The sequence below is a fragment of the Mus caroli genome, chromosome 3, assembly GCF_900094665.2.
Source record: "Mus caroli chromosome 3, CAROLI_EIJ_v1.1, whole genome shotgun sequence".
NCBI classification, from domain to species: Eukaryota; Metazoa; Chordata; class Mammalia; order Rodentia; family Muridae; genus Mus; species Mus caroli.
In genome coordinates this window covers 77,310,313-77,329,492 of record NC_034572.1, presented here as the reverse complement: position 1 = coordinate 77,329,492, position 19,180 = coordinate 77,310,313, and the positions used below count along the sequence as shown (strand labels likewise).

Genomic DNA, 19,180 nt, shown 5'->3' with positions numbered 1-19,180 from the left:
TTGATGTATAATTCCTCCTTAGCCATTCTTATAGAGGTAGCATGATATTATCCATTTCTCTGGGGGAGAGCCAGGCGGGAGATGGGCCAGGAAGATGTAATGGGTCTGATGCATGGGACCTGAGCTCAGGGAACCAGCCATGTGGCAGAATGTAGGTTAAAATAAATGGCTTATCTTTAGTTATGATCTAGTCAGAGAAGAGCCTAGCTTTATGGTCAAGGTATTTGTAAATATATTTTGAGTCTGAGTCTTATTTCTGGGAGCATGGCTGTGGGAGGCAGAACTAACTTCAACATATTAATACATCTGATTTTATGTGCAACTTTATGCTTTTAAAGTACAATATATATTAAAAGTATTGTAGCCAGGCATGGTGGTGCACGCCTTTAATCCCAGCATTCGGGAGGCAGAGGCAGGCGGATTTCTGAGTTTGAGGCCAGCCTGGTCTACAGAGTGAGTTCCAGGACAGCCAGGGCTACACAGAGAAACCCTGTCTGTAAAATTTTAAATAAGTGGGGTACTTTTCTTTCACTAAGAGCTTTTGCTATTTTATTAAACAAGGTTATTTATACATGGTTTTGGGTTTGAACTCTGCTTTATTTCTTGGTCTCTCCTTAAAACAACACCATACTATCTCACTCTAATAATGAAATTGGGCAAAACTACCAATTCCAAGCTGAATATGTGGCATCACATTGCTCCGGTGTATTTCCTCAGGGCTACTTTGTACACTAAATCCTTTCATGGGTCTTCAGAGTCGTGCTTGTGAGCCTCACTTACAGAGAGTGCTTTGCTTATGCAGGCAAAGCTAGTTAAGTAACTTGCTTATCTGCACATTTATTCTTCATTGGTATCAAATTCTCCTTTTGGGTATTGTCCTCCAATGTAATTTCGCTTCATCTTAGAAGGCAGAGAAAGGAAGAAGATGGTTGTCTCGGAGCCCTCTCTCCATATTGAGCATGCATTTTTATCAGTGGCGATATTCCTGAAGATGCAGTAATATGCTTGGACCAGAGTGTCCTCCCTCACCGCATCCAGAAGCTCGGCACCATGATGCCTGAGGTCGTTTGTACCCAGTCTCGTGTGTCAGGACTCTCTTAGATAGTTGATAGCTTTCAGTTAAAATTAACTTTAGTTGGGTGCCTTTCTCAAGAGTGGAAACGGTATTTCAAAGCATCTTTTGACGGTTTACAGTGTATTTATACTTAAGATCTATCAGGCGTATGCTAACCTAAATGTTAGTTGCCTTCTCATTTCGTTTTCCTAGTTAATGACGGGAAATTTTGTTTAACCCCAAATATTTTAATAAAAGTGAAATTTTAGAAAGAAAGAGTCAAATGCATTGCCTGATGTTAGACTATAGATGTTTATAGAACAGCAAAGCAGTCTCATGGGGGCAGGATTCCTGAACAGATTTCATAGACACTTACATACTTCTTCCTTCATGGCTGTTCATTTAGAATCTTGTACTTTTTTCTTGCCTTTGCATAACAGTCACTGTCTTTGTCAGGGTTTCTTTTGCTGCAAGCAAGTTGGGGAAGAAAGGCTTTATTCAGCTTACACTTCCACATTGCTCTTCATCACCAAAGGAGGTCAGGACAGGAACTCACCCAGGGCAGTAACTTGGAGGCAGGAGCTGATGCAGAGGCCATGGAGGGTGCTGCTTACTGGCTTGCTTCCCCTGGCTTGCTCATCCTGCCTTCTTGTAGAACCCAGGACCCAGGGATAGATAGCACCACTCACAGTGGACTGGGCCCTCTCCCCAATCACTAAGAGAAAACGCCTTACAGCTGGATATCATACAGACATTTTCTCAACTGAGGCTCCTTTCTCTATGATAACTTTAGCTTGTGTCAAGTTGACACATAAAACCAGCCAGTACAGTCACTATAAAATTATAAAGTCTCACGTGAACATGATATATTACTGAGTTGCAATGATTTGGTTGGCCAGCTGGTGTCACTGTGGCACAAGCAACGAAACTGTAAAACCTGTTGAAGTTGGTATTTTGGTTTCTCAGTACAGATCGTGTTTTGTTCTGAGAGGCCATCCTCTGCATTCACATCTCTGTAGAGATTATAATGAACATGCTTAGACTAGAACTGCACCAGCACTGCAGTCCTTGCTCCTATATGCAACTCTAGAGATGATCAAGGCAGGGAGCTTGCTATCTCGGGCCTCCACCGCCCTCAGCAAAGATGCTGTTATTGTCTAAGTGAAACAATTTTTGTTCTTTAAAGTTTAATCTTCACAGATATAAAGTTACTCTCTAGTTTTGAGCTGTATGTGATTTACAATGGATGCTATTAACAATTACTAAAGAGCAATTGGGTGAAGTGGTATAAATCTGCCAGTCCTCTGCTTATGGGCCAGAGGCCAGAGGCTCAGGGTCATTCTCAGCTACACAGTAAGTTCAAGGCTGACTGGACAACATAAGACTGTCCCCAAAACAACAGAAATAGAAAGCAAAATGAAATGTGATGGATGTTGTTATCTCGTTTCTTAAATAGTAACTAGATGTTGGCAAGTTGTAGCTTGAGTTAAAGAGAAGCAAGCACAAGTTACACATGGTTGTGTCTTCTTGTCAGTTCAGCTGTGATTATCAGGTTAGGGAAATTACTTCATTAGATATTGTGGAAATGGAACTTTTCCTGTGGAATGTCCAGAATAAAAGTACATAGATTACGTGTTTCCCAGCTCTGAACTCCTTAGAAATTGCATACATATAGCAAACTATCAAAACTTCCTATTAACTTTAGGGAGTTATAATCCAGGATCATTAGGACTTAATTACAAAGCACTGTTTGAGTAGGAACCTGTTAGAGACCTTTGTCTCTCACTACTTTATTTTACGACAGGCAGAGGAGCCTGGAAGCTCAGACATAGCTCCTAGGATTGTGTAAGCTATTCCCGAAGCCTGTGTGACGTGGCTGTAATTTCAGTGAGGGGCAGGAATTTTCATTCATTTCCTTATTTTCATGCCTGGCAAAACTGTTTGGTGTGTAATAGAGGCTTTCATTTCATAAATGTTTTGTGAATGAGCACATTGTTTTGTGAGAGCTGGCCTAGAACCTGGAGGTAGGGGAGAGGTACTCACTTAGATTGACTACATTTTGCATCCTTACTTGTGCTGCTTGGGCTGTTGTTTGCTTTTGTGTATAAGCAGTCTTTGTTGTTTTTAAATGACATGTGGAAAATGATAGACTTGGTCAAATAAAGCATGCTGATATGTGGAGGAAATAATTGCCTGAGGAATTTACTGATCAAACTGAGAGCTAGACAGATGAAGAAGGATGAAGACTATTCCCCTCAAAGAGTACCTGTAAAGAATCTAAAGGAGGTATAAAGACCATATTATTTACAGTTCACCTGCCAAAGTATGTGTGTGTATGTGTGTGTGTGTGTGTGTGTGAGCGAGTGAAAGAGAGAGAGAGAGAGAGAATATGAATGAATGAATGAATGAATATGAATGAATGAATGAATGAATGAATGAATATGAGTGTTGGAGGTGTGGGCCTAAAGTGTATGATGAGAAATGACACTAGAAAGATAAGTAGACCCTGTAAAAAGTCATGTTAAGGTACTAGCTTATGTAACAGGCAGTGCAGCCACAAACTGGTATAAAAGTGGTTATCTGTCTCAACCACATTCCCATTTTAGAGGTTGTATCTGAGCTGAACATGGTGGTATACACATTAAGTCCTCACACTGGGGAGGCAGAAGGATTATGAGTTAAAAGGGAGCCTGGCCTTCTTAGCAACTTCTGTAGCCAGACCCTGTGGGAAAAAGGGGGGTGGGTGGAGGGGAGGAGGACAAAGAAAGTTGTTTCTCACTACAGTGTAAAGATTCCATTGCAGGGCTGGCAGGACAAGAGACAAAGAAAACAAGGATAGTCACCAAGAGAAGAGAGGTAAGACCTAGACTCTGGTAGAGAAAGTAGAACTATTGATGACACCAACTATCTAAGATAGACAGGTGGAAAACACCGTGGTGTATGCAGACGAGAGTAGGAGCTGCTGTAGATTGTAAAATCTTGAAGGATCCTTGAATGAGATTTCTTTCTTTACTAACACTTTTCCTTATAGCCCAGAGTAAGAAGGGACAGTTAGTTCTTCTGCAATTCTTCTCATGTGTTTCAGTGTCACTAAGTCTTAAAACATCATTGACTACTTTGTAAAACAACACATTCTTATTCAGAAGGAGATTTGTAGGCCAAGTTTTAAATTGTGAGTTTTAAAATTTCATTTTGGGATCGAAATGGCTCAGCAGTTAAGAGCTCTTGCTGTTCTATAGTGAGAACTTGAGTTCACAGCACCCATGTCAGTAGCTCACAGATACCTGAATCTCTAGCTCCAAGGGATCCCAGGGGTCTCCTGGCCTCCACAGGTCTCCTGACACACACTCAGACACTCACACAAACTCTAAAACTTTTGCATTCTTTTTGTTTTGTTTTGTTTTTTTGTTTTTTCAAGACAGGGTTTCTCTGTATAGTCCTGGCTGTCCTGGAACTCACTTTGTAGACCAGGCTGGCCTCGAATTCAGAAATCCACCTGCCTCTGCCTCCCGAGTGCTCAAAATGTGCAAAGCAAAGAGAAATTCCCAAGGTTTGAATGAGTACTCTTTCATAACTTTATAAAATCTAAGAGTCTAATTTTGTATCATTTAAAATACTAAAAATGCATATGACACTTACTTGGAGTTTTTAAGGCATCATATTTTCTTATAGGCTAACTGAAAATGACTTTTAAATGTATTAAATACTTCAGTAGAGTTGAGACTTAAGCCATTTTAAGTTTGAATTGAATATCAGTAACATAAAAAAATGAAGTGGGGATTTGGTTTTCATTCTGAATAAACTATTTCTGAAGTATACCTTGTAAAATGTAGGACTAAATACAGTAGCATATATTCAATGAGTTATTAAGTTATGTAGTACCTTATAACTGCACACACAAAAGCTGAAAACTAACATTATACGAAGAAGGCACATTTGAAAATTTTATACATTGTGAGTATATATTGTATTACTTAGGAAATACAACACTCCCAAAATAGACAAGTGGACACACCCAGACTCCTGAATATTATCTCATAAATTACCATCTCATACATTGAATTACTTTGTACCATCAAACTGCTAGTCTCTATTTAGAAATTTGCACCACTTCATTCAGATGTTGCATTTTTTTTTCCCATAATGGCAAGAGCTCTGCTTCTTGAAGGATTGCTGCTTTCTGAGTCAAGGAACCCTGGCCACCATGAGGCCATCAATTTTATTACTGATGGCATTGTATCACTTAAAAGTGTCCACAGTCAGAGATCTCTTCCATTTCTGTTTAGATCTTTTCCTACTTCACCTCACACCCAGCACTCCACTCTGTTACTTCTTTTTAAGAATCTACACACTGCTCTCATTAAGAAAACGATTCAAATGCCTTAAACTTATGAGTAGGGAAAATAACGATTCGGGGTGACGCCCGAGTCCTCACTGCTTATGTGAGAAGAATTTTTGAGCGGGTATAGGTTGCAATCTGAGGCGACCCGCCTACTTTGCGGGATGCCTGGGTAACGCGATCTGCCCGACCCCTAAAAAAAAAAAAAAAAAAAAAAAAAGAAAACGATTCAAGAGGCTAGTGGCCTTTCAGCTGTCCCAGGATTCCTGTATATAATTTGTAGACTACTTGTATTGGGTGCTTTCTTTCTCCTGTGATGACGTACCTGACAAAAGCAAGCTGGTGGTTATTCTGGCTCACAGTTTGAGAGTCCAGTCCATCAGCACAGAGAAGTCATGGCAGCGACTCTCGAGGCAGGTCAGCTCACTCCCTGTTCTATACAGAGTAAGACCCTAGCTCATGAAGTGACCACTAGTATTAGCTGGAATGATTCCCTGGAAGACGTGCCCAGAGGTTTATTTCTACGCTAACTCTAAATCCTGTCAAGGTGATAGTGCAGATTAAGGGTTAGCGGCATTCGACTGTGTTTATATTTTTCCTTAGGAGAGCTTATCTTCACTGAGAGGTACATGCCTAACATCCTTGAAAAAAATAGGGAGACTGGAAGTGAAATGGTTAAAGCAGGATGACTTGATCAGATTAAATAAGGATGTTAAGTTAAAACAGCAGAAAATTACAATAAATAAAAAAGCAAGTTCTGAATATTTACATTTTAATCCTATATTGTAGGGTAAAGTAAACTATAAAGAAAGGAATTCTCAAACATGTCCAGAGGGTAGAGCTCAGTGGCAAGAGATTTTCGTTGCACATATCCAAGGCTTTGGTTTCTGTCCCAACACTAGGGGCTTGGGACACTTACATCCTTTTGTTTTCAGTAAGTAGTCTCTGTGGAAAATCTTGAGAGACCTCTCTCTCTCTCACATGCACTCCAGAAATCTGGTGCTGTAAGAAAGCATTGAGACCGAAGACCCATGTTTTTCTTCTGATACACAAGAGGCTTGTTGATTTCTGTATTTGGAAGAAGGTGTTTGGTTTGGAGTTGATGTACGGCAGGGGCATGTGTCCCTTACACTCGTCCGGAGCAGTATTCCTGGAGTCTGGAGGTTCCTGGCTCTGGAGTATCCTCAGATCTTCAGTAATGACAAGACCATGTCGTATTTCCATGACAGTGTCTCTGTCACTACTTAATACGTTACTGTTACTGGAATTCATGATCTGTCTGCTGGCCTCTTCCTCTCTTTTTGTTTGTTCTCTATACATTTCTTATTTTTAGTATGAACATACTCCTATCCTTTAAAGACTGTCTTTCCTGTATTTTTGTCTTCATAGGCAGTTTCTATTATACATATTAGCAATTTATATTCTTTTATTTATTTTTTAATTTATTTTACTTTTATTTGTTGCTTTATATATCATTACTTTTATTTAGTATCTTTATTTTTGAGGTGGGCTCTTGCCATCAGACTGGGCTCAGTGCACCCTATTCTTACTCCCCAGTATCTGTGCTTAGCAAGCGTGTGCCACTGCACCCATTTAGTATGTAGTATTTTAAACTTGAAGCTCTCAGACGTAAAAGCTCTTTGTAGATGTGTTCTTTAGAGTAGTGAATATTAGAAGTTAATTATATGGTTGTTTTAAAATGCAGGCATGCCCTAATATAATTAAAATGCATTGTTAAGTGTATTACTTAACGATGGGTCAAGGATGAGTGCTTATAATTCCATGTTTGCAGATGATAAGGAGATCCACTAATGACTTTGGTGTCTTCCACTGTCTGTCTTTCATAAGGCAAAGATCACTCATCCTAAATTATATGAAACATACGTAATCTTCTGTTGATCCAACTTCAAACATTGAGCAGAGTTCTGTTTATAAGTTAATATGGGAGGGTATTGTCCTTCGCACTCTGTGTGTGCTGCCTGTGAAGTAAGAATTATTAACCCTCAATTATCTCCATTTTATAATGAAGAAACTCAGCAAGTTAGAGAAGCTGCCTGGGATCACGTGGTCATAAGTGACTAAGCCAGATTCCCAGCCGAGGTTTTTCTGACCTGACTCCAGTGCAAATGTTGCAGCATTAAGTCAGACTGATCATTCCTGTTATTTTTTAAAGTAATTAATCTGCTTGGTATCAGAACAAATTCTTTCCTGATAACCAAAGTGCTAAACAATCTTGTTTTCTTTCTGAAATCCTGCGTGCATCTCAGTCTAGAAAGCATATTGTAATTCAGGGATGACCTCAACCCTACCACAGTGTAAATATTTTTCACACTGAAGTTGATGACTGCTTTCGTTTCAATCACTATTAGTAACAAATCCCTTGAGACTCCCCTTGCTACAATACCAGTGTAGACACCAGTATGGGGGGAATGTCAGGGTTGAGGACTGTAGCATTAAGAAGTTGTTCTCAGACATGCTTCCTCCATTTTATTTATATTTTGTGATAAATCACTCAGTAGCTCATCTAGCTAGAAAGTTATGAAATTTAAGGTTGAACAGGTAGAATAAAGTTTTTCAGAATTAAGCAAAGATGCCTAAAAGATAAAACTATAGTCACTTACTACAGCAAAGTAAAAGTTTAGGTTTATATCTGGTCTATAAATGCGATGGAAACCTGTAGGAAGTCAATCAATATATATTTAATTTTCTATTCTTAGGAATAATTAGGTCTGGGAGAAATCTTAAAAATGAATTAATATTTCAGTTACTAAAATGGGTTAGCTGAGTATAAAAGAAAGAACAATCATAAGCAGTATTAAAGATGAGGGATATCCCTAAGTGAGGACGGCTTTAATTGCTGTGTGTTTAATTACAAGTCATGTATGCTAAGCCAGATCTAGTGACATGGGTGTAGTTCCAGTACCAAGAGGCTAAAGTAGAAGAGTTGCAGGTTTAAAGCCAACATGAGGTAGACTAGCAAAGTTCTCTAAAATAAAAATATATTCTAAGTCTTGTATTTCTTTAAATACTTAGGGTTACACTAAGGAATTATCATATAACCATTCAGCAGGTTTTAGACCTGGGTACTCAGTCTTAATGGAATCCCAAGGATTCCTCCAGAGGTGATCTCAAAGTTAGAGAAAGGCACACATTTATGCTTAGTCACCAGAGAAGATTGTTCCACAGAAGTCCATGCTCAGGAAATGTTTACAGCTCTCAGTAGATGTGTAGCACACACTTTCCCCAAAGTGTAAAGATGATCAGCAGAGTCACCTTTATTTTATTTTGGCCTCTTTGTGTATGTTGCCAAGTTCTACATTGATAATAGTGGAAAGATGAAGAAAAATGAGTTGAGCAAGAGAAGCATAAAGGATACTTTGAAGGACTGGAGGATTTCAGGAATCAGAGTTCTGTAGCAAGCATTCAAAATGCTGTCTTCAAATCATGTTGTTGCTACAGATGTCATTTAGCCTGTGCTAAAGAGTTCTTACTCTAGTAGCAGAATGGACAGTTACTGAAACTCAATTGTGTGTTTACCACTGACTTAAATTACCCCTGTCTATTCTTTCTAAATGGATATAAAACTGTGATGCCAGTTGTGTATATCAGATATTCCACTTACTATGATACCAAACATGTAGCAGATTTTCATCACAAGTTTTAGTTGTAATTATTCCTGAATTTTGTGGGGGAAGGAAAGTGGGTCTACTTCTCTAATTTTAGGCTGGCTTTAGATGAGATAGAATGGTATCTATCTAGTTCATGATTGGTCTTGCCTTCGGCTTTGAATTCTTTTACGCTGTTCTTTATATCCTTAAAGTCGTTCTTTCAGTACATCAAGCACATGTGCTGCGTAGAACTCATGTTTTGGTTCAGTTAGGACTAAACCTCCTATTTTTATCTGGCCGCTGCCTTCTAATTCTTGCTCCCCACCTTGCAGTGCGACTTGAGCTGCACTGGCCCTGCATTGGTTGCTGGCCTCCCAGTCTCCCGCCTCCTCTTCTGCAAGGGTCTTTGTTGGCCAACCTGCTTTACCCTCATTCCCAACTCTCCAGCCTTCCATGTCCTGATACCTTAAACTGTGATCAGTGTAAAATTTTGTCACATCCGGCACACACTGTATCTCCTAAGTCTTGCTGTATCGTCCCAGAATGCCATGGCAGTTTAAGGAGGTAATATGTAGAAAGAGAAAAAGAGCACAAAATGTAGTAAAAGGCACAATTCTGAAATTTTATGTCATGTGAGATCTTTTACCAAGTTTTTTTTTCCTTTTATTCAAATGTTACCAAGGATTTGAAGCATTCATTACCATCTGGACTTGGACTCTCAGAAACTCAGATTACATCTCATGGCTTTGACAGTACCAAAGAGGGGGTTATTGAAGCAGGAGCATCCCAAGGTAAGAACCCGCTTACTACAAAGATGGCTGAAGTGGAGGATGGCAGCTTCACTAAGTGCTACTTCTGCTAAAGAAGACTAGAGTTGAACTCTTTATTTCTCTGAGGAATAGTGACCATAAACATAATCACCTTTCTCTTCAGTTTCAATAATTTGAGCATTATTTTGCTGATCTTCGTAGAAATATATTGGAATGACTAACTTTACTGATCACCTCCTTTCCAGGATGAGGCCCATGTGCACAGCAGGCACATGCCCTGCCACTCATGCACGGCCTCGTCAGGGGACTAATTAATAACTTTTAAATATTGTGAAATAAAGCTGTAAAGTTATTTCAGGAGTTAAACAATTCACAAAACTGTAACTATTGATTTGTGTAAATACAGATTACATATTTCAAAAGAAATAAGAAAATGCAGCTTTTATTTTCCTATGCTTGCCATATAGGAGATCTTCAAGATCACCTTGGCATTTGGTCTCAGCTGATACTCACGCTATGGCTTATTACGCAGTCAGTAGGGCACAGAGACTGCTAAAGTCTTTCATTGGGAGACTGGCGACATATCTAAAGTGTAGCTACTTGGGGAAGACCATTGAACACTTAGTGTCCAAGGCTTTTATAAGGATTGATTCCACACACAGGCACCTTTGAGCACTGTCAAGATTCTCGACTTAACAGAAGTCTGTAGATTTCAACCTAAGCCACATTTGTGTGAACAGTTTAGGCCTTGGGATCCAAGCCTTCTGGAGGGAATTTTTCAAAGTAATCTTCTGAGGATCTGGACAAAGCTGGTCCTGTAAATAGCATTTTTAAGGATAGACAATAAGACCTGCTGTAACTCTTTCCTGCACACAAACTAAGAAGTGTATATACACATATATCTGTATATTTCATGCAGAGGAAAAATTGCCTCTTCTGTTAGTGACCTTGTTTATAACTTTTCTCAATGTGTTTCTAATGTAGTACTTTCATTCTTGGATATTTTATACATGTATACAATATCTTTGATCTTCTACATCCTTTCCCAACTTCCCCTTTAAAGAGACAAAAGAAACTAAAACACTTAGTCCAGAATGTGCCTTCCACATACACGCAGGGGTGTGGGCCCACCCACTAGTGCGTGGGCAGCCTACCAGGGCCCTTAGTGCCTCAGCAGGGAGTCCCTGCCCACTGTCCTGCAATGCTGGCTGCTTAGACCTGGTATAGGCCACAACTGTCAGAGATCAGGAAAGCAGCGTCCTGTCAAGTCCAGAAGACACTGCTTACCCTGTCCCCACCCACTCTTTCTGCAGCTCTCCCTGAGAAGTGTTTTGGTAAAGGAATGGAAGAAAACCAGCAAACATTGGATGTAGAGCTGTAATTAAGTAGCTATAGCTAGCGTTCAGTGTGAACTTTGTTAATTTTCTTACTGTGTTGTGGTTTGATAGAGTAGATCTTGCTTTGTCAGTACTTAGCCCTCTTGCAGATAATAACATTGATCAATCTTTCTGTTATATTATTGGCCAGCTCTTTACTCAAGGGCAGTTTAGATTTTGAACTATACTATTTGTAATTTCGGTCTTACATTCCGAGCTGTAGGCTGGGGAAATGAATGAGTGTTGCTATTCCTTCCCCTTCATTGTATTTAAAAAGCTAGAAAGGAAGCAAATATGTCAGTTTGGTATCTGGTTTTTGTTTGCTTGGTTTTGGTTTTTTGAGACAGGGTTTTTCTGTGTAGCCCTGGCTGTGCTGTCAGTCACTCTGTAGACCAGGCTGGCCTTGAACTCACAGAGATAGAGTTCTGCCTCTGCCTCCCAAGGTTTGTCAGTATCTTAACAGTATATAACTGTAAAGCTCTTGAAAACAAAAGTTAATACGTGGCTGTGAAAACTAAAGTCTGGGGCCTGTAAAATGTCTCAGCAGGTAAAGTCACTTGTCACATCATGGGATGAGAACGCTGAATCCTGCAAGCTGTCTTCTGATCTCCATGTGTACACCATGACTGCCTTACACCCCCCCACCCCACCCCCACACACACACACAATAAGAAATGAAGTCTTACAGTTGGGAAGTTGGTTTGCTTGGTAAAGTGCTCAGTGTGTGAACCCAGCCTTGTCAGTTCAGTGACTCCCAGGCCAGCATCTGAGAGCATCTAAACAGCAGCAGCAGCAGCACCGGGGTCCTCTGCTTTCACAGGCATGCACCTGCAGGCATCCACAGACACAGGCAACCCAAGCTCCTCTTCATTCTCAAGTGGTAGAGCATTCTCATGCAGGCTTCTTTGTCTTTGAAAGGGTTGACTAAATGCCTAAAATTATGATTGCTTGTTGTGTCTGGCCAGCCGACCACATGTTTGGATTCTAGGCTGGAAAGGCATCTTAGAAACCTGGAAGAGAAGAAGGGCTAGGCGGGTGAGAAAAAAATGCAGCTAAGACAGTCATTCTGATCAAAGCTCAATTTTACTATTCTGCACGCAGTTATGAAGCAGGGGAAGGGGGTCCGATTCCCACCAAATAATCTTGGGTTCCAGTAGCAGGGTGACCATGTGATGGCTTCTGAACAGCAAAGCGGCAAGCTCCAGCAGTGGGCGTGGCAGAATGATTTAGTGGCAAGCTCCACCCCTGAGCAAACAGGTTTCAGGCTGGGGGAGGTTACAGTTGCTTAACATATTGGTTTACTTTACATAATCTGATTACTTACTACTTACTAATTTTATTTTATTAAATTTTGTATTATTGAGAGTTGAACTCAGGGTCTTGTACATATCAGACAAATGCTCTACCACTAAGGCTACATCCCAGTCCCAATTTGAAATTTTAAATGTCACCATCAAATAAAAAACAAATGTGCTATTTAGATATTTTAAGTGATTTTTAATGAAATTATTTGTCTGACATTTGATTTAATCTTTTCTTCTGAAAGTTACAGATTATAGAGCAATTGGACAAAAATGACCATTATAATCTGCAGTAAACATGAAAATGCTAGTTAATTTGCTTGTAAATACTTTCTTTTCTATTATTACTTATTTATATGAGTACACTGTAACTGTCTTCTGACACATCAGATCCCATTACAGATGGTTGTGAGCCACCATGTGGTTGCGAGGAATTGAACTCAGGACCTCTAGAAGAGCAGTCAGTGCTCTTAACTGCTGAGCCATCTCTCCAGCCCTTTGTAAATACTTTCTAATACTCTAGTTGGTGTGGCAAGTGTGTTTTGTGCTAATGGACTGAGTTTATAAAGCTTGTTTTAACCTAAAATGCATTATTGGTCAGTGTATTCATAAGAGGATTCTGTGTGCTTGGACTAACTCGGTACTTATAGAAAGGTACAGTTATCTTAAGGGCACTTGTTTTAGGATGTACAGATTATTGAAAGGACCATGGGGAAGAATGGCATGCCAAAAACTTAGGAAGTAAATCTGAAGGGTTGGGGGAATTAGGTCAGTGTTAGCTCTCTGAACAAAAGAGTGCAGCATTTTGACTTTTTATTGCTTGAACAGTTACTATAAGATAATTAATACTATACTTTTCTATTTGTTCCTAAAGTTACAAAATTATACCTAAATTTAGCCTTAAAGTCAACAACAGAATTTGGCAAAATCAGTAACAGCATGAGTTAAAAGTAAATCTAAGTTCCTGGCAAGAAGGTATGCTTGTTCCCCGAGTTTAGTTTGGGGTTATTTTTAATGAGAGTTCTAGTCCTTGCACCTGCCTTGATTTCTGTTGAGAGGAAATTGGCTAATTCCCCCAAACTTAGTCACTTAGCAAGATCCTGAAGTTGTTTGTTTTTTCCTATTTTTCTCTTTTGAGGGATAGGATCGTGCAGTGCAGTTCAGGTTAGCATAAATTCACAGTCCTCTCTCTCCTGGTAGGGTTTCCTCTCCTGGGTCCTAGGAATAAGAGGTGTGTGCCGCCATGTCCAGCTGTAACATTTTGGATCCCCAAGAGGTTTTTGTGGGTATTAGTGAGCACTTTTGATAGCTAAATTCAGTTGGGAAGGCTGATTTAAACTACGCCAGTCGGAAGGCTTAGAGTTCAGAAGATAGGAAAAATGGAAGGTGACTTTGAAGGCAAGGCAGACAGCTGAAGTCCCACCCACTTAAACACCACAGTATTTGCCATTTTAGTATGGAAGCTGTGTCTCTTTCAACATATATTTTACACATGTCAGGTTGTGCTGTGACATCATTTCTTACAGATCTTAGGAACTGTGACAACCAGAACAACAGAGCTCTGTTCCTGGGGTCATCAGACATGTTCCTTATGTTTACTACTTCCTTATGGGAGCCCTGTGCCTTGGATAATAGACATATGGTCTTTGTGTGATACGGTTTTTACCCTGGATAGCCTCTTGAATGTCTTTCAACTAAAGACAAGTAACTTGTAGATAGTGATTTGTATTTAATTTGATAATGGAGATCCTGGTGCAGATTCTGTACTTTCCCATTTGAGACTGTTTCACCTACTGAGCCTCATTTCTCATAGACTTTATTGTAGGTGTTCGGACCACTTTATATCAGCCAGTCTGGTTTTAAGTTTTGTAGTTCAGAAGTTTAAAGGGACAGTGATCTCCACTTTAAAAAAGAGTGGCAATCAATTTAGGTCTATCTGAGTCTATACTGAGTTCAGCGGAAGTGGGTTTTCATCCTTTTACAACTAAAGCCTATCTTTACCAGAACTTTGTGTATGTGTATATGAGATATGTACATTTCTAATTATATATTGATTTTTTTCCTGTCATGAATGAATTTTATATATGATTTTTTCCAGAAAATTGCAGGAGATTATTATTAAAATGATAGTATATTATAGGCATTAGGATCCTCCCAGCTAGAGCTAGAGAGATGGCTTACTGAGTAAGAGCACTTGCTTGGTAAACATGAGGATTTGAACTGGAATCTCGTGCATCCATGAGAAAGCCAGGCATAGCTTCTTGTTCCTGTGACTCCTGTGCTAGGTAGATGGGGGGAGGAGGATACCTGATATTCTCTGGCTGTCATGCATACATGTATACAGATAGACCACACAAACACTCTCAGGGATACAGATACATAGAGAAAATCAAGTATTCTCAGCTAAATAGTGAAAGGATTTCTCATGTTTTTATTGATTACTCTCTTTAACTTGATTTAATCCTGGGCTTTATCAACAATGATGGGTAGCATTCCTTTTTTTAAAATTGCATTTATTTGTTTTGTGTGCATGTATGTATGTGGGTGCACATGCTATAGTAGGAATGTATATGGAAGTTAGAGGACAGTTTGTGAGAATTAGCTACTTATACCTGAATTCCAGGGATCAAGCCCCCCCAGGGTGTTGGCTTAGGAGCCAGTGCCTCTGCTGAGTATTTATTACTCTTCAGAAGACTACAGAGGCTCAGATACATAAGTAAGTGGTCAGGGTGTTCCTGGTACTATGTCTTAGAAAGAACCAGAACCTTATACCTAGAATTAGAACTTGGTTGTGATTTACTTAAAATTTGATTTTTTCCACTTGTTCTCAAACTTGACTGTTTGAAAATCTCCCAAGTAGCCTTCAAAGGCAGCAGGTGCCTTTTGCAGTGGATCTTGAGAGAATTGCAAATATTCCCTAAAGTTCCATTAGTGATTCTCATGATCCCTTGGGAAACATGACAGCCCTGATTCTGAAACTTCCCAGTACCCAGAGCTCACCCCTGGTGCAGCTCCTGGTTCAGTATGCCTAAGCGTTTGCATTTCAACAGGGCTCAGGGTCCTGAGTTGCTGTGTGTTCTCTGCATTCTCAGCATAAGGAGCAGTAGTCTGCAGTGTATCATACTTGGCTTGGGACTGGAAAGTTTGGCAACAGTTTCTGTAAAGGCTGTAATTCTTATGAAGAACATCATTCACATTTTTTTCCTTTTTTAATATTTTTATTAGGTATTTTCCTCATTTACATTTCCAATGCCATCCCAAAAGTCCCCCATACCCTCCCCCCCCACTCCCCTCCCTACCCACTCCCACTTTTTGGCCCTGGCATTCCCCTATATTGGGGCATATAAAGTTTGCGTGTCCAATGGGCCTCTCTTTCCATTGATGGCCGACTAGGCCATCTTTCGATACATATGCAGCTAGAGTCAAGAGCTCCAGGGTTCTGGTTAGTACATCATGTTGTTCCACCTATAGGGTTGCAGATCCCTTTAGCTCCTTGGGTACTTTCTCTAGCTCCTCCATTGGGGACCCTGTGATCCATCCAATAGCTGACTGTGAGCATCCACTTCTGTGTTTGCTAGGCCCCGGCATAGACTCACAAGAGACAGCCATATCTGGGTCCTTTCAGCAAAATCTTGCTAGTGTATGCAATGGTGTCAGCGTTTGGAAGCTGATTATGGGATGGATCCCTGCATATGGCATCATTTTTATAAGAAGGATTAAAAATGGTTTAGTATTCCTTTCTACACTTAAGCCTTTTTCTTCATAAAAAGCCTGGGAAGTTATGAGATATATACCTAAACTACAAGTCATTGAACTCTAGGACTTTCATATGTCTTGGTGTTGAAAGTAACAGACTCCAGGGAAACTTTAGATATGATTTTACCAATTCTTTTATAGAGTGAGGTGCTTTGTTAGGTCTTGATAGGCTAGTGGAAAGTTTATATAGAACTTAGTAAGGTCTATAGCATCTTACTATCAGTCCTTGCCTGCCAAGAAGCAAGCGCATTCATTGTAATCTTAATCGCCGTGTTTGACCACACTGTCCCCTGTGTGGAGGAGGAAGTGGATTTTCACAGTTCAATGTCTGCCTTTCCAGGTTCCTCAGCACCACCTTTGCCATGTGTGCTGTCTCCCAGCAGGGTGGCAGCTAGTAAGCTGCCCCAGCAAGCAAGTGATCTGACTGTCCCTTCAGGTACCCACTGTTTGTCCTCCCGCTGAAGCCAGCCTACCTCAGTTTCATGATTCTCGCTCTGTGTATGTAGGCATGTGCTCTTGTGGCTGCTGCTGCTGCTGCTGCTGCTGCTGCTTTCTCTAGGAATAAGAGAAATAAATCACTTTTCTAGCCATTGCCTACCTTTTCAACACAATTAGGTTGTATCTCAAATCTGAAATTTAATTCTTTTAAAGGTTAAAAGCATAATAAAATATAATTTGTTTTAATCCATTCTTTCTTTCCTCTGGTTGGTATAGCTCTACCTATTTGATTCTTTCTTCTCAGCTTTGCAGCTCTGCCCTCTTTACAAACAGAAAGGGAGCTTGGACAGTTATAGTATTGAGAATGGGACAAGTGTATTCCTATCAGTCTCAGCATACAGATAGATTGTAGATTGCAACAAAAATCAGCTGGATTTAGTAGTACATGCCTGTAACGTCAGCACTGACAAGGCTGACTTGGGCCATGTAAGGATACTCTTAAAATCAAAACTTGAAACAAAAAGAAACGGAAAAAACAAACTACACAGTTCTTTTTTGTATGGCATTAATGCTTTATTTTTATGAGACTTTTTATAAATTCTTACATGGTTTTGTGGGGTTTTGTTTTGTTTTTTTGGGGGTTTTTTGGTTGGTTGGTTGGTTGGTTGGTTGGTTGGTTGGGTTTTTGGCAGTGCTCTGATTCTTAGGTGTGTGGCAAAGGATAATTTGGCTGTTGGAGTAAGTGGGAGAAGAAAATGCATACTCACCCTGAGTCCTGGTGTTTGTTCCCATGCACACATGTGTGCATGTGTAGGTCAGCCTTGGTTGTCTTTTACCACTAGTCTCTTGACTTTGAGGCCAGTGTCTGTCACTAAGCCTGTAGCTTATCAAATCAGCTGGGCTGGCTGATCAGTGAGCTCCAGGGACCACCATCTGCACTGAGGTCACCGACCTGCACCACCTCATTCAGGTTTCTACATGGGTGCTGGAGATTTGAACATGAGTCCTATTGCTTGTGTAGCAAGCACTTAACGGAACAAGCAAGCTCCTAGACCAGATGTTGTTTGGTTTGGTTTGGTTTGCTTTGGTTAAGTTTTTTTGTTCTTATTTTTTAGGTACATTTGCAGCAGAATTTGTTTCTTAGAGTAAAACAAACTATATGTTTGTTTAGTGGACAGAAATGTTTGTAAGTGATTATGAAATTATCCTGTGCATTTCCAGGAGGCTCAATCTGTCACACAGGGGGAACCTTTGCATTTTTTATCTAAGTAGTTCAGTTTGAATAGCACCAGGCTTCGTATTTTCTCTCATGCCCTTTGTTGATCTGGGTTGTACTTTTGTCTTTTATTATGATCACGCAGGTGGCCAAAGAACACACACAAAAGGAGGACCAGTTATTCTAGCAGATGAAATTAAAAATCCTGCAATGGAGAAGTTAGAACTTGTTAGAAAATGGAGTCTCAACACGTACAAGGTTTGTAACTTTTAAATTACTTCTGTGACCTCATTTATATGTAATTCATATTCATTATATGTAATTCATATCATAGTGTTTCATCATTTATCTTTATAAATAAAATTGTACTGTAAAATTGAGTACAAAAGAATTTGAAAAAGACCTATTAAAATACGTAATTCTGGCAGATTATATATATGTGTGTGTATGTGTGTGTGTGTGTGTGTGTGTGTATACACACACACACACATACACACATATATATTTAAAAAGCAAAACCCAACCTTCATGCAGTGGCACATGCCTGTAATCCCAGCACTTAGGAGGCCAAGGCAGGAAGATTGTTGTAAGTTCCAGGACAATCAGGGCTATACAGACACACACACACGTTCTTGGAATATCTTTAACCATAGAACTGCTAAGGTCATACTCATTCCCTCTCCTTTTTTGGTAATTCATTTACTTTGTAAGACACACGGTCTCACTGTATTGGCCAGTCTGGGCAGCCGTTCCAGGAATCAAGGGGTCCTCTAACTTCCGCCTACTGGGTTAACTAGACTACAGGCTGATGCCCCTGAAGCTGATCTTTTCTTGATATTTTATAACAGCTGAAGATTAAGAGAGGCACACTAGTTCTCCAAAGCTGGTAACTCTGTGCTCCTGTAGTCATCCCTAAGTGTACAGGCAGGACCAGGTTATAAGTTCAGCAGGGCTATTTGTATTGCTTTGGAGTCATTGGTGGCTATTTTCCTAAGGAGCTCAATAAAATAAGTAAGTCATTTTTAGATCTACAGCACGTCTGATGCTGTCCAAGGCACAGATCTTCTTATCTTGGCACTTTTGGATCTTACTAGGGATCAGACACTGGAAGTCAATGGACATGTAAGATGAGAGACCCCAGCAGCATAGGCCGCAGCATAGGCTACAGTGCTTGTGCTTTAAGTTGGTTATGGGTCTAGTGGTTGGCAAGTCAAAATAGTTTACATTATACCGACAGAAGTTTCCTCTAAGGTGTCTTCTCAAGAGTAAAGCAGAGTGGGAGTATTCTTTCAGTGGTTTAAAGTATGACATGAAGCCCTCTA

The 19,180-nt window shown here is 40.0% G+C and overlaps 1 protein-coding gene and 1 non-coding gene across 5 annotated transcripts in view; both read left to right on the top strand.

Moving 5' to 3' along the window:
• The window catches only part of Arfip1 (ADP ribosylation factor interacting protein 1), a 90,157-nt gene that overhangs the window by 39,815 nt on the left and 31,162 nt on the right, over positions 1–19,180 (top strand). For 3 of the 4 annotated variants that reach the window (XM_021158821.2, XM_029475197.1, XM_029475196.1), the window contains exons 3-5: positions 9,684–9,792; positions 16,545–16,640; positions 18,004–18,116. In XM_021158821.2, coding sequence (XP_021014480.1) covers positions 9,684–9,792; positions 16,545–16,640; positions 18,004–18,116 — 318 coding nt within the window. The remainder of the gene's footprint in view (positions 1–9,683; positions 9,793–16,544; positions 16,641–18,003; positions 18,117–19,180) is intronic. The other variant, XM_021158822.2, reaches the window with a different exon arrangement.
• Positions 5,432–5,582, top strand: LOC115030824. The gene has a single exon (XR_003836385.1). It is a non-coding gene; the product is annotated as a U12 minor spliceosomal RNA (small nuclear RNA).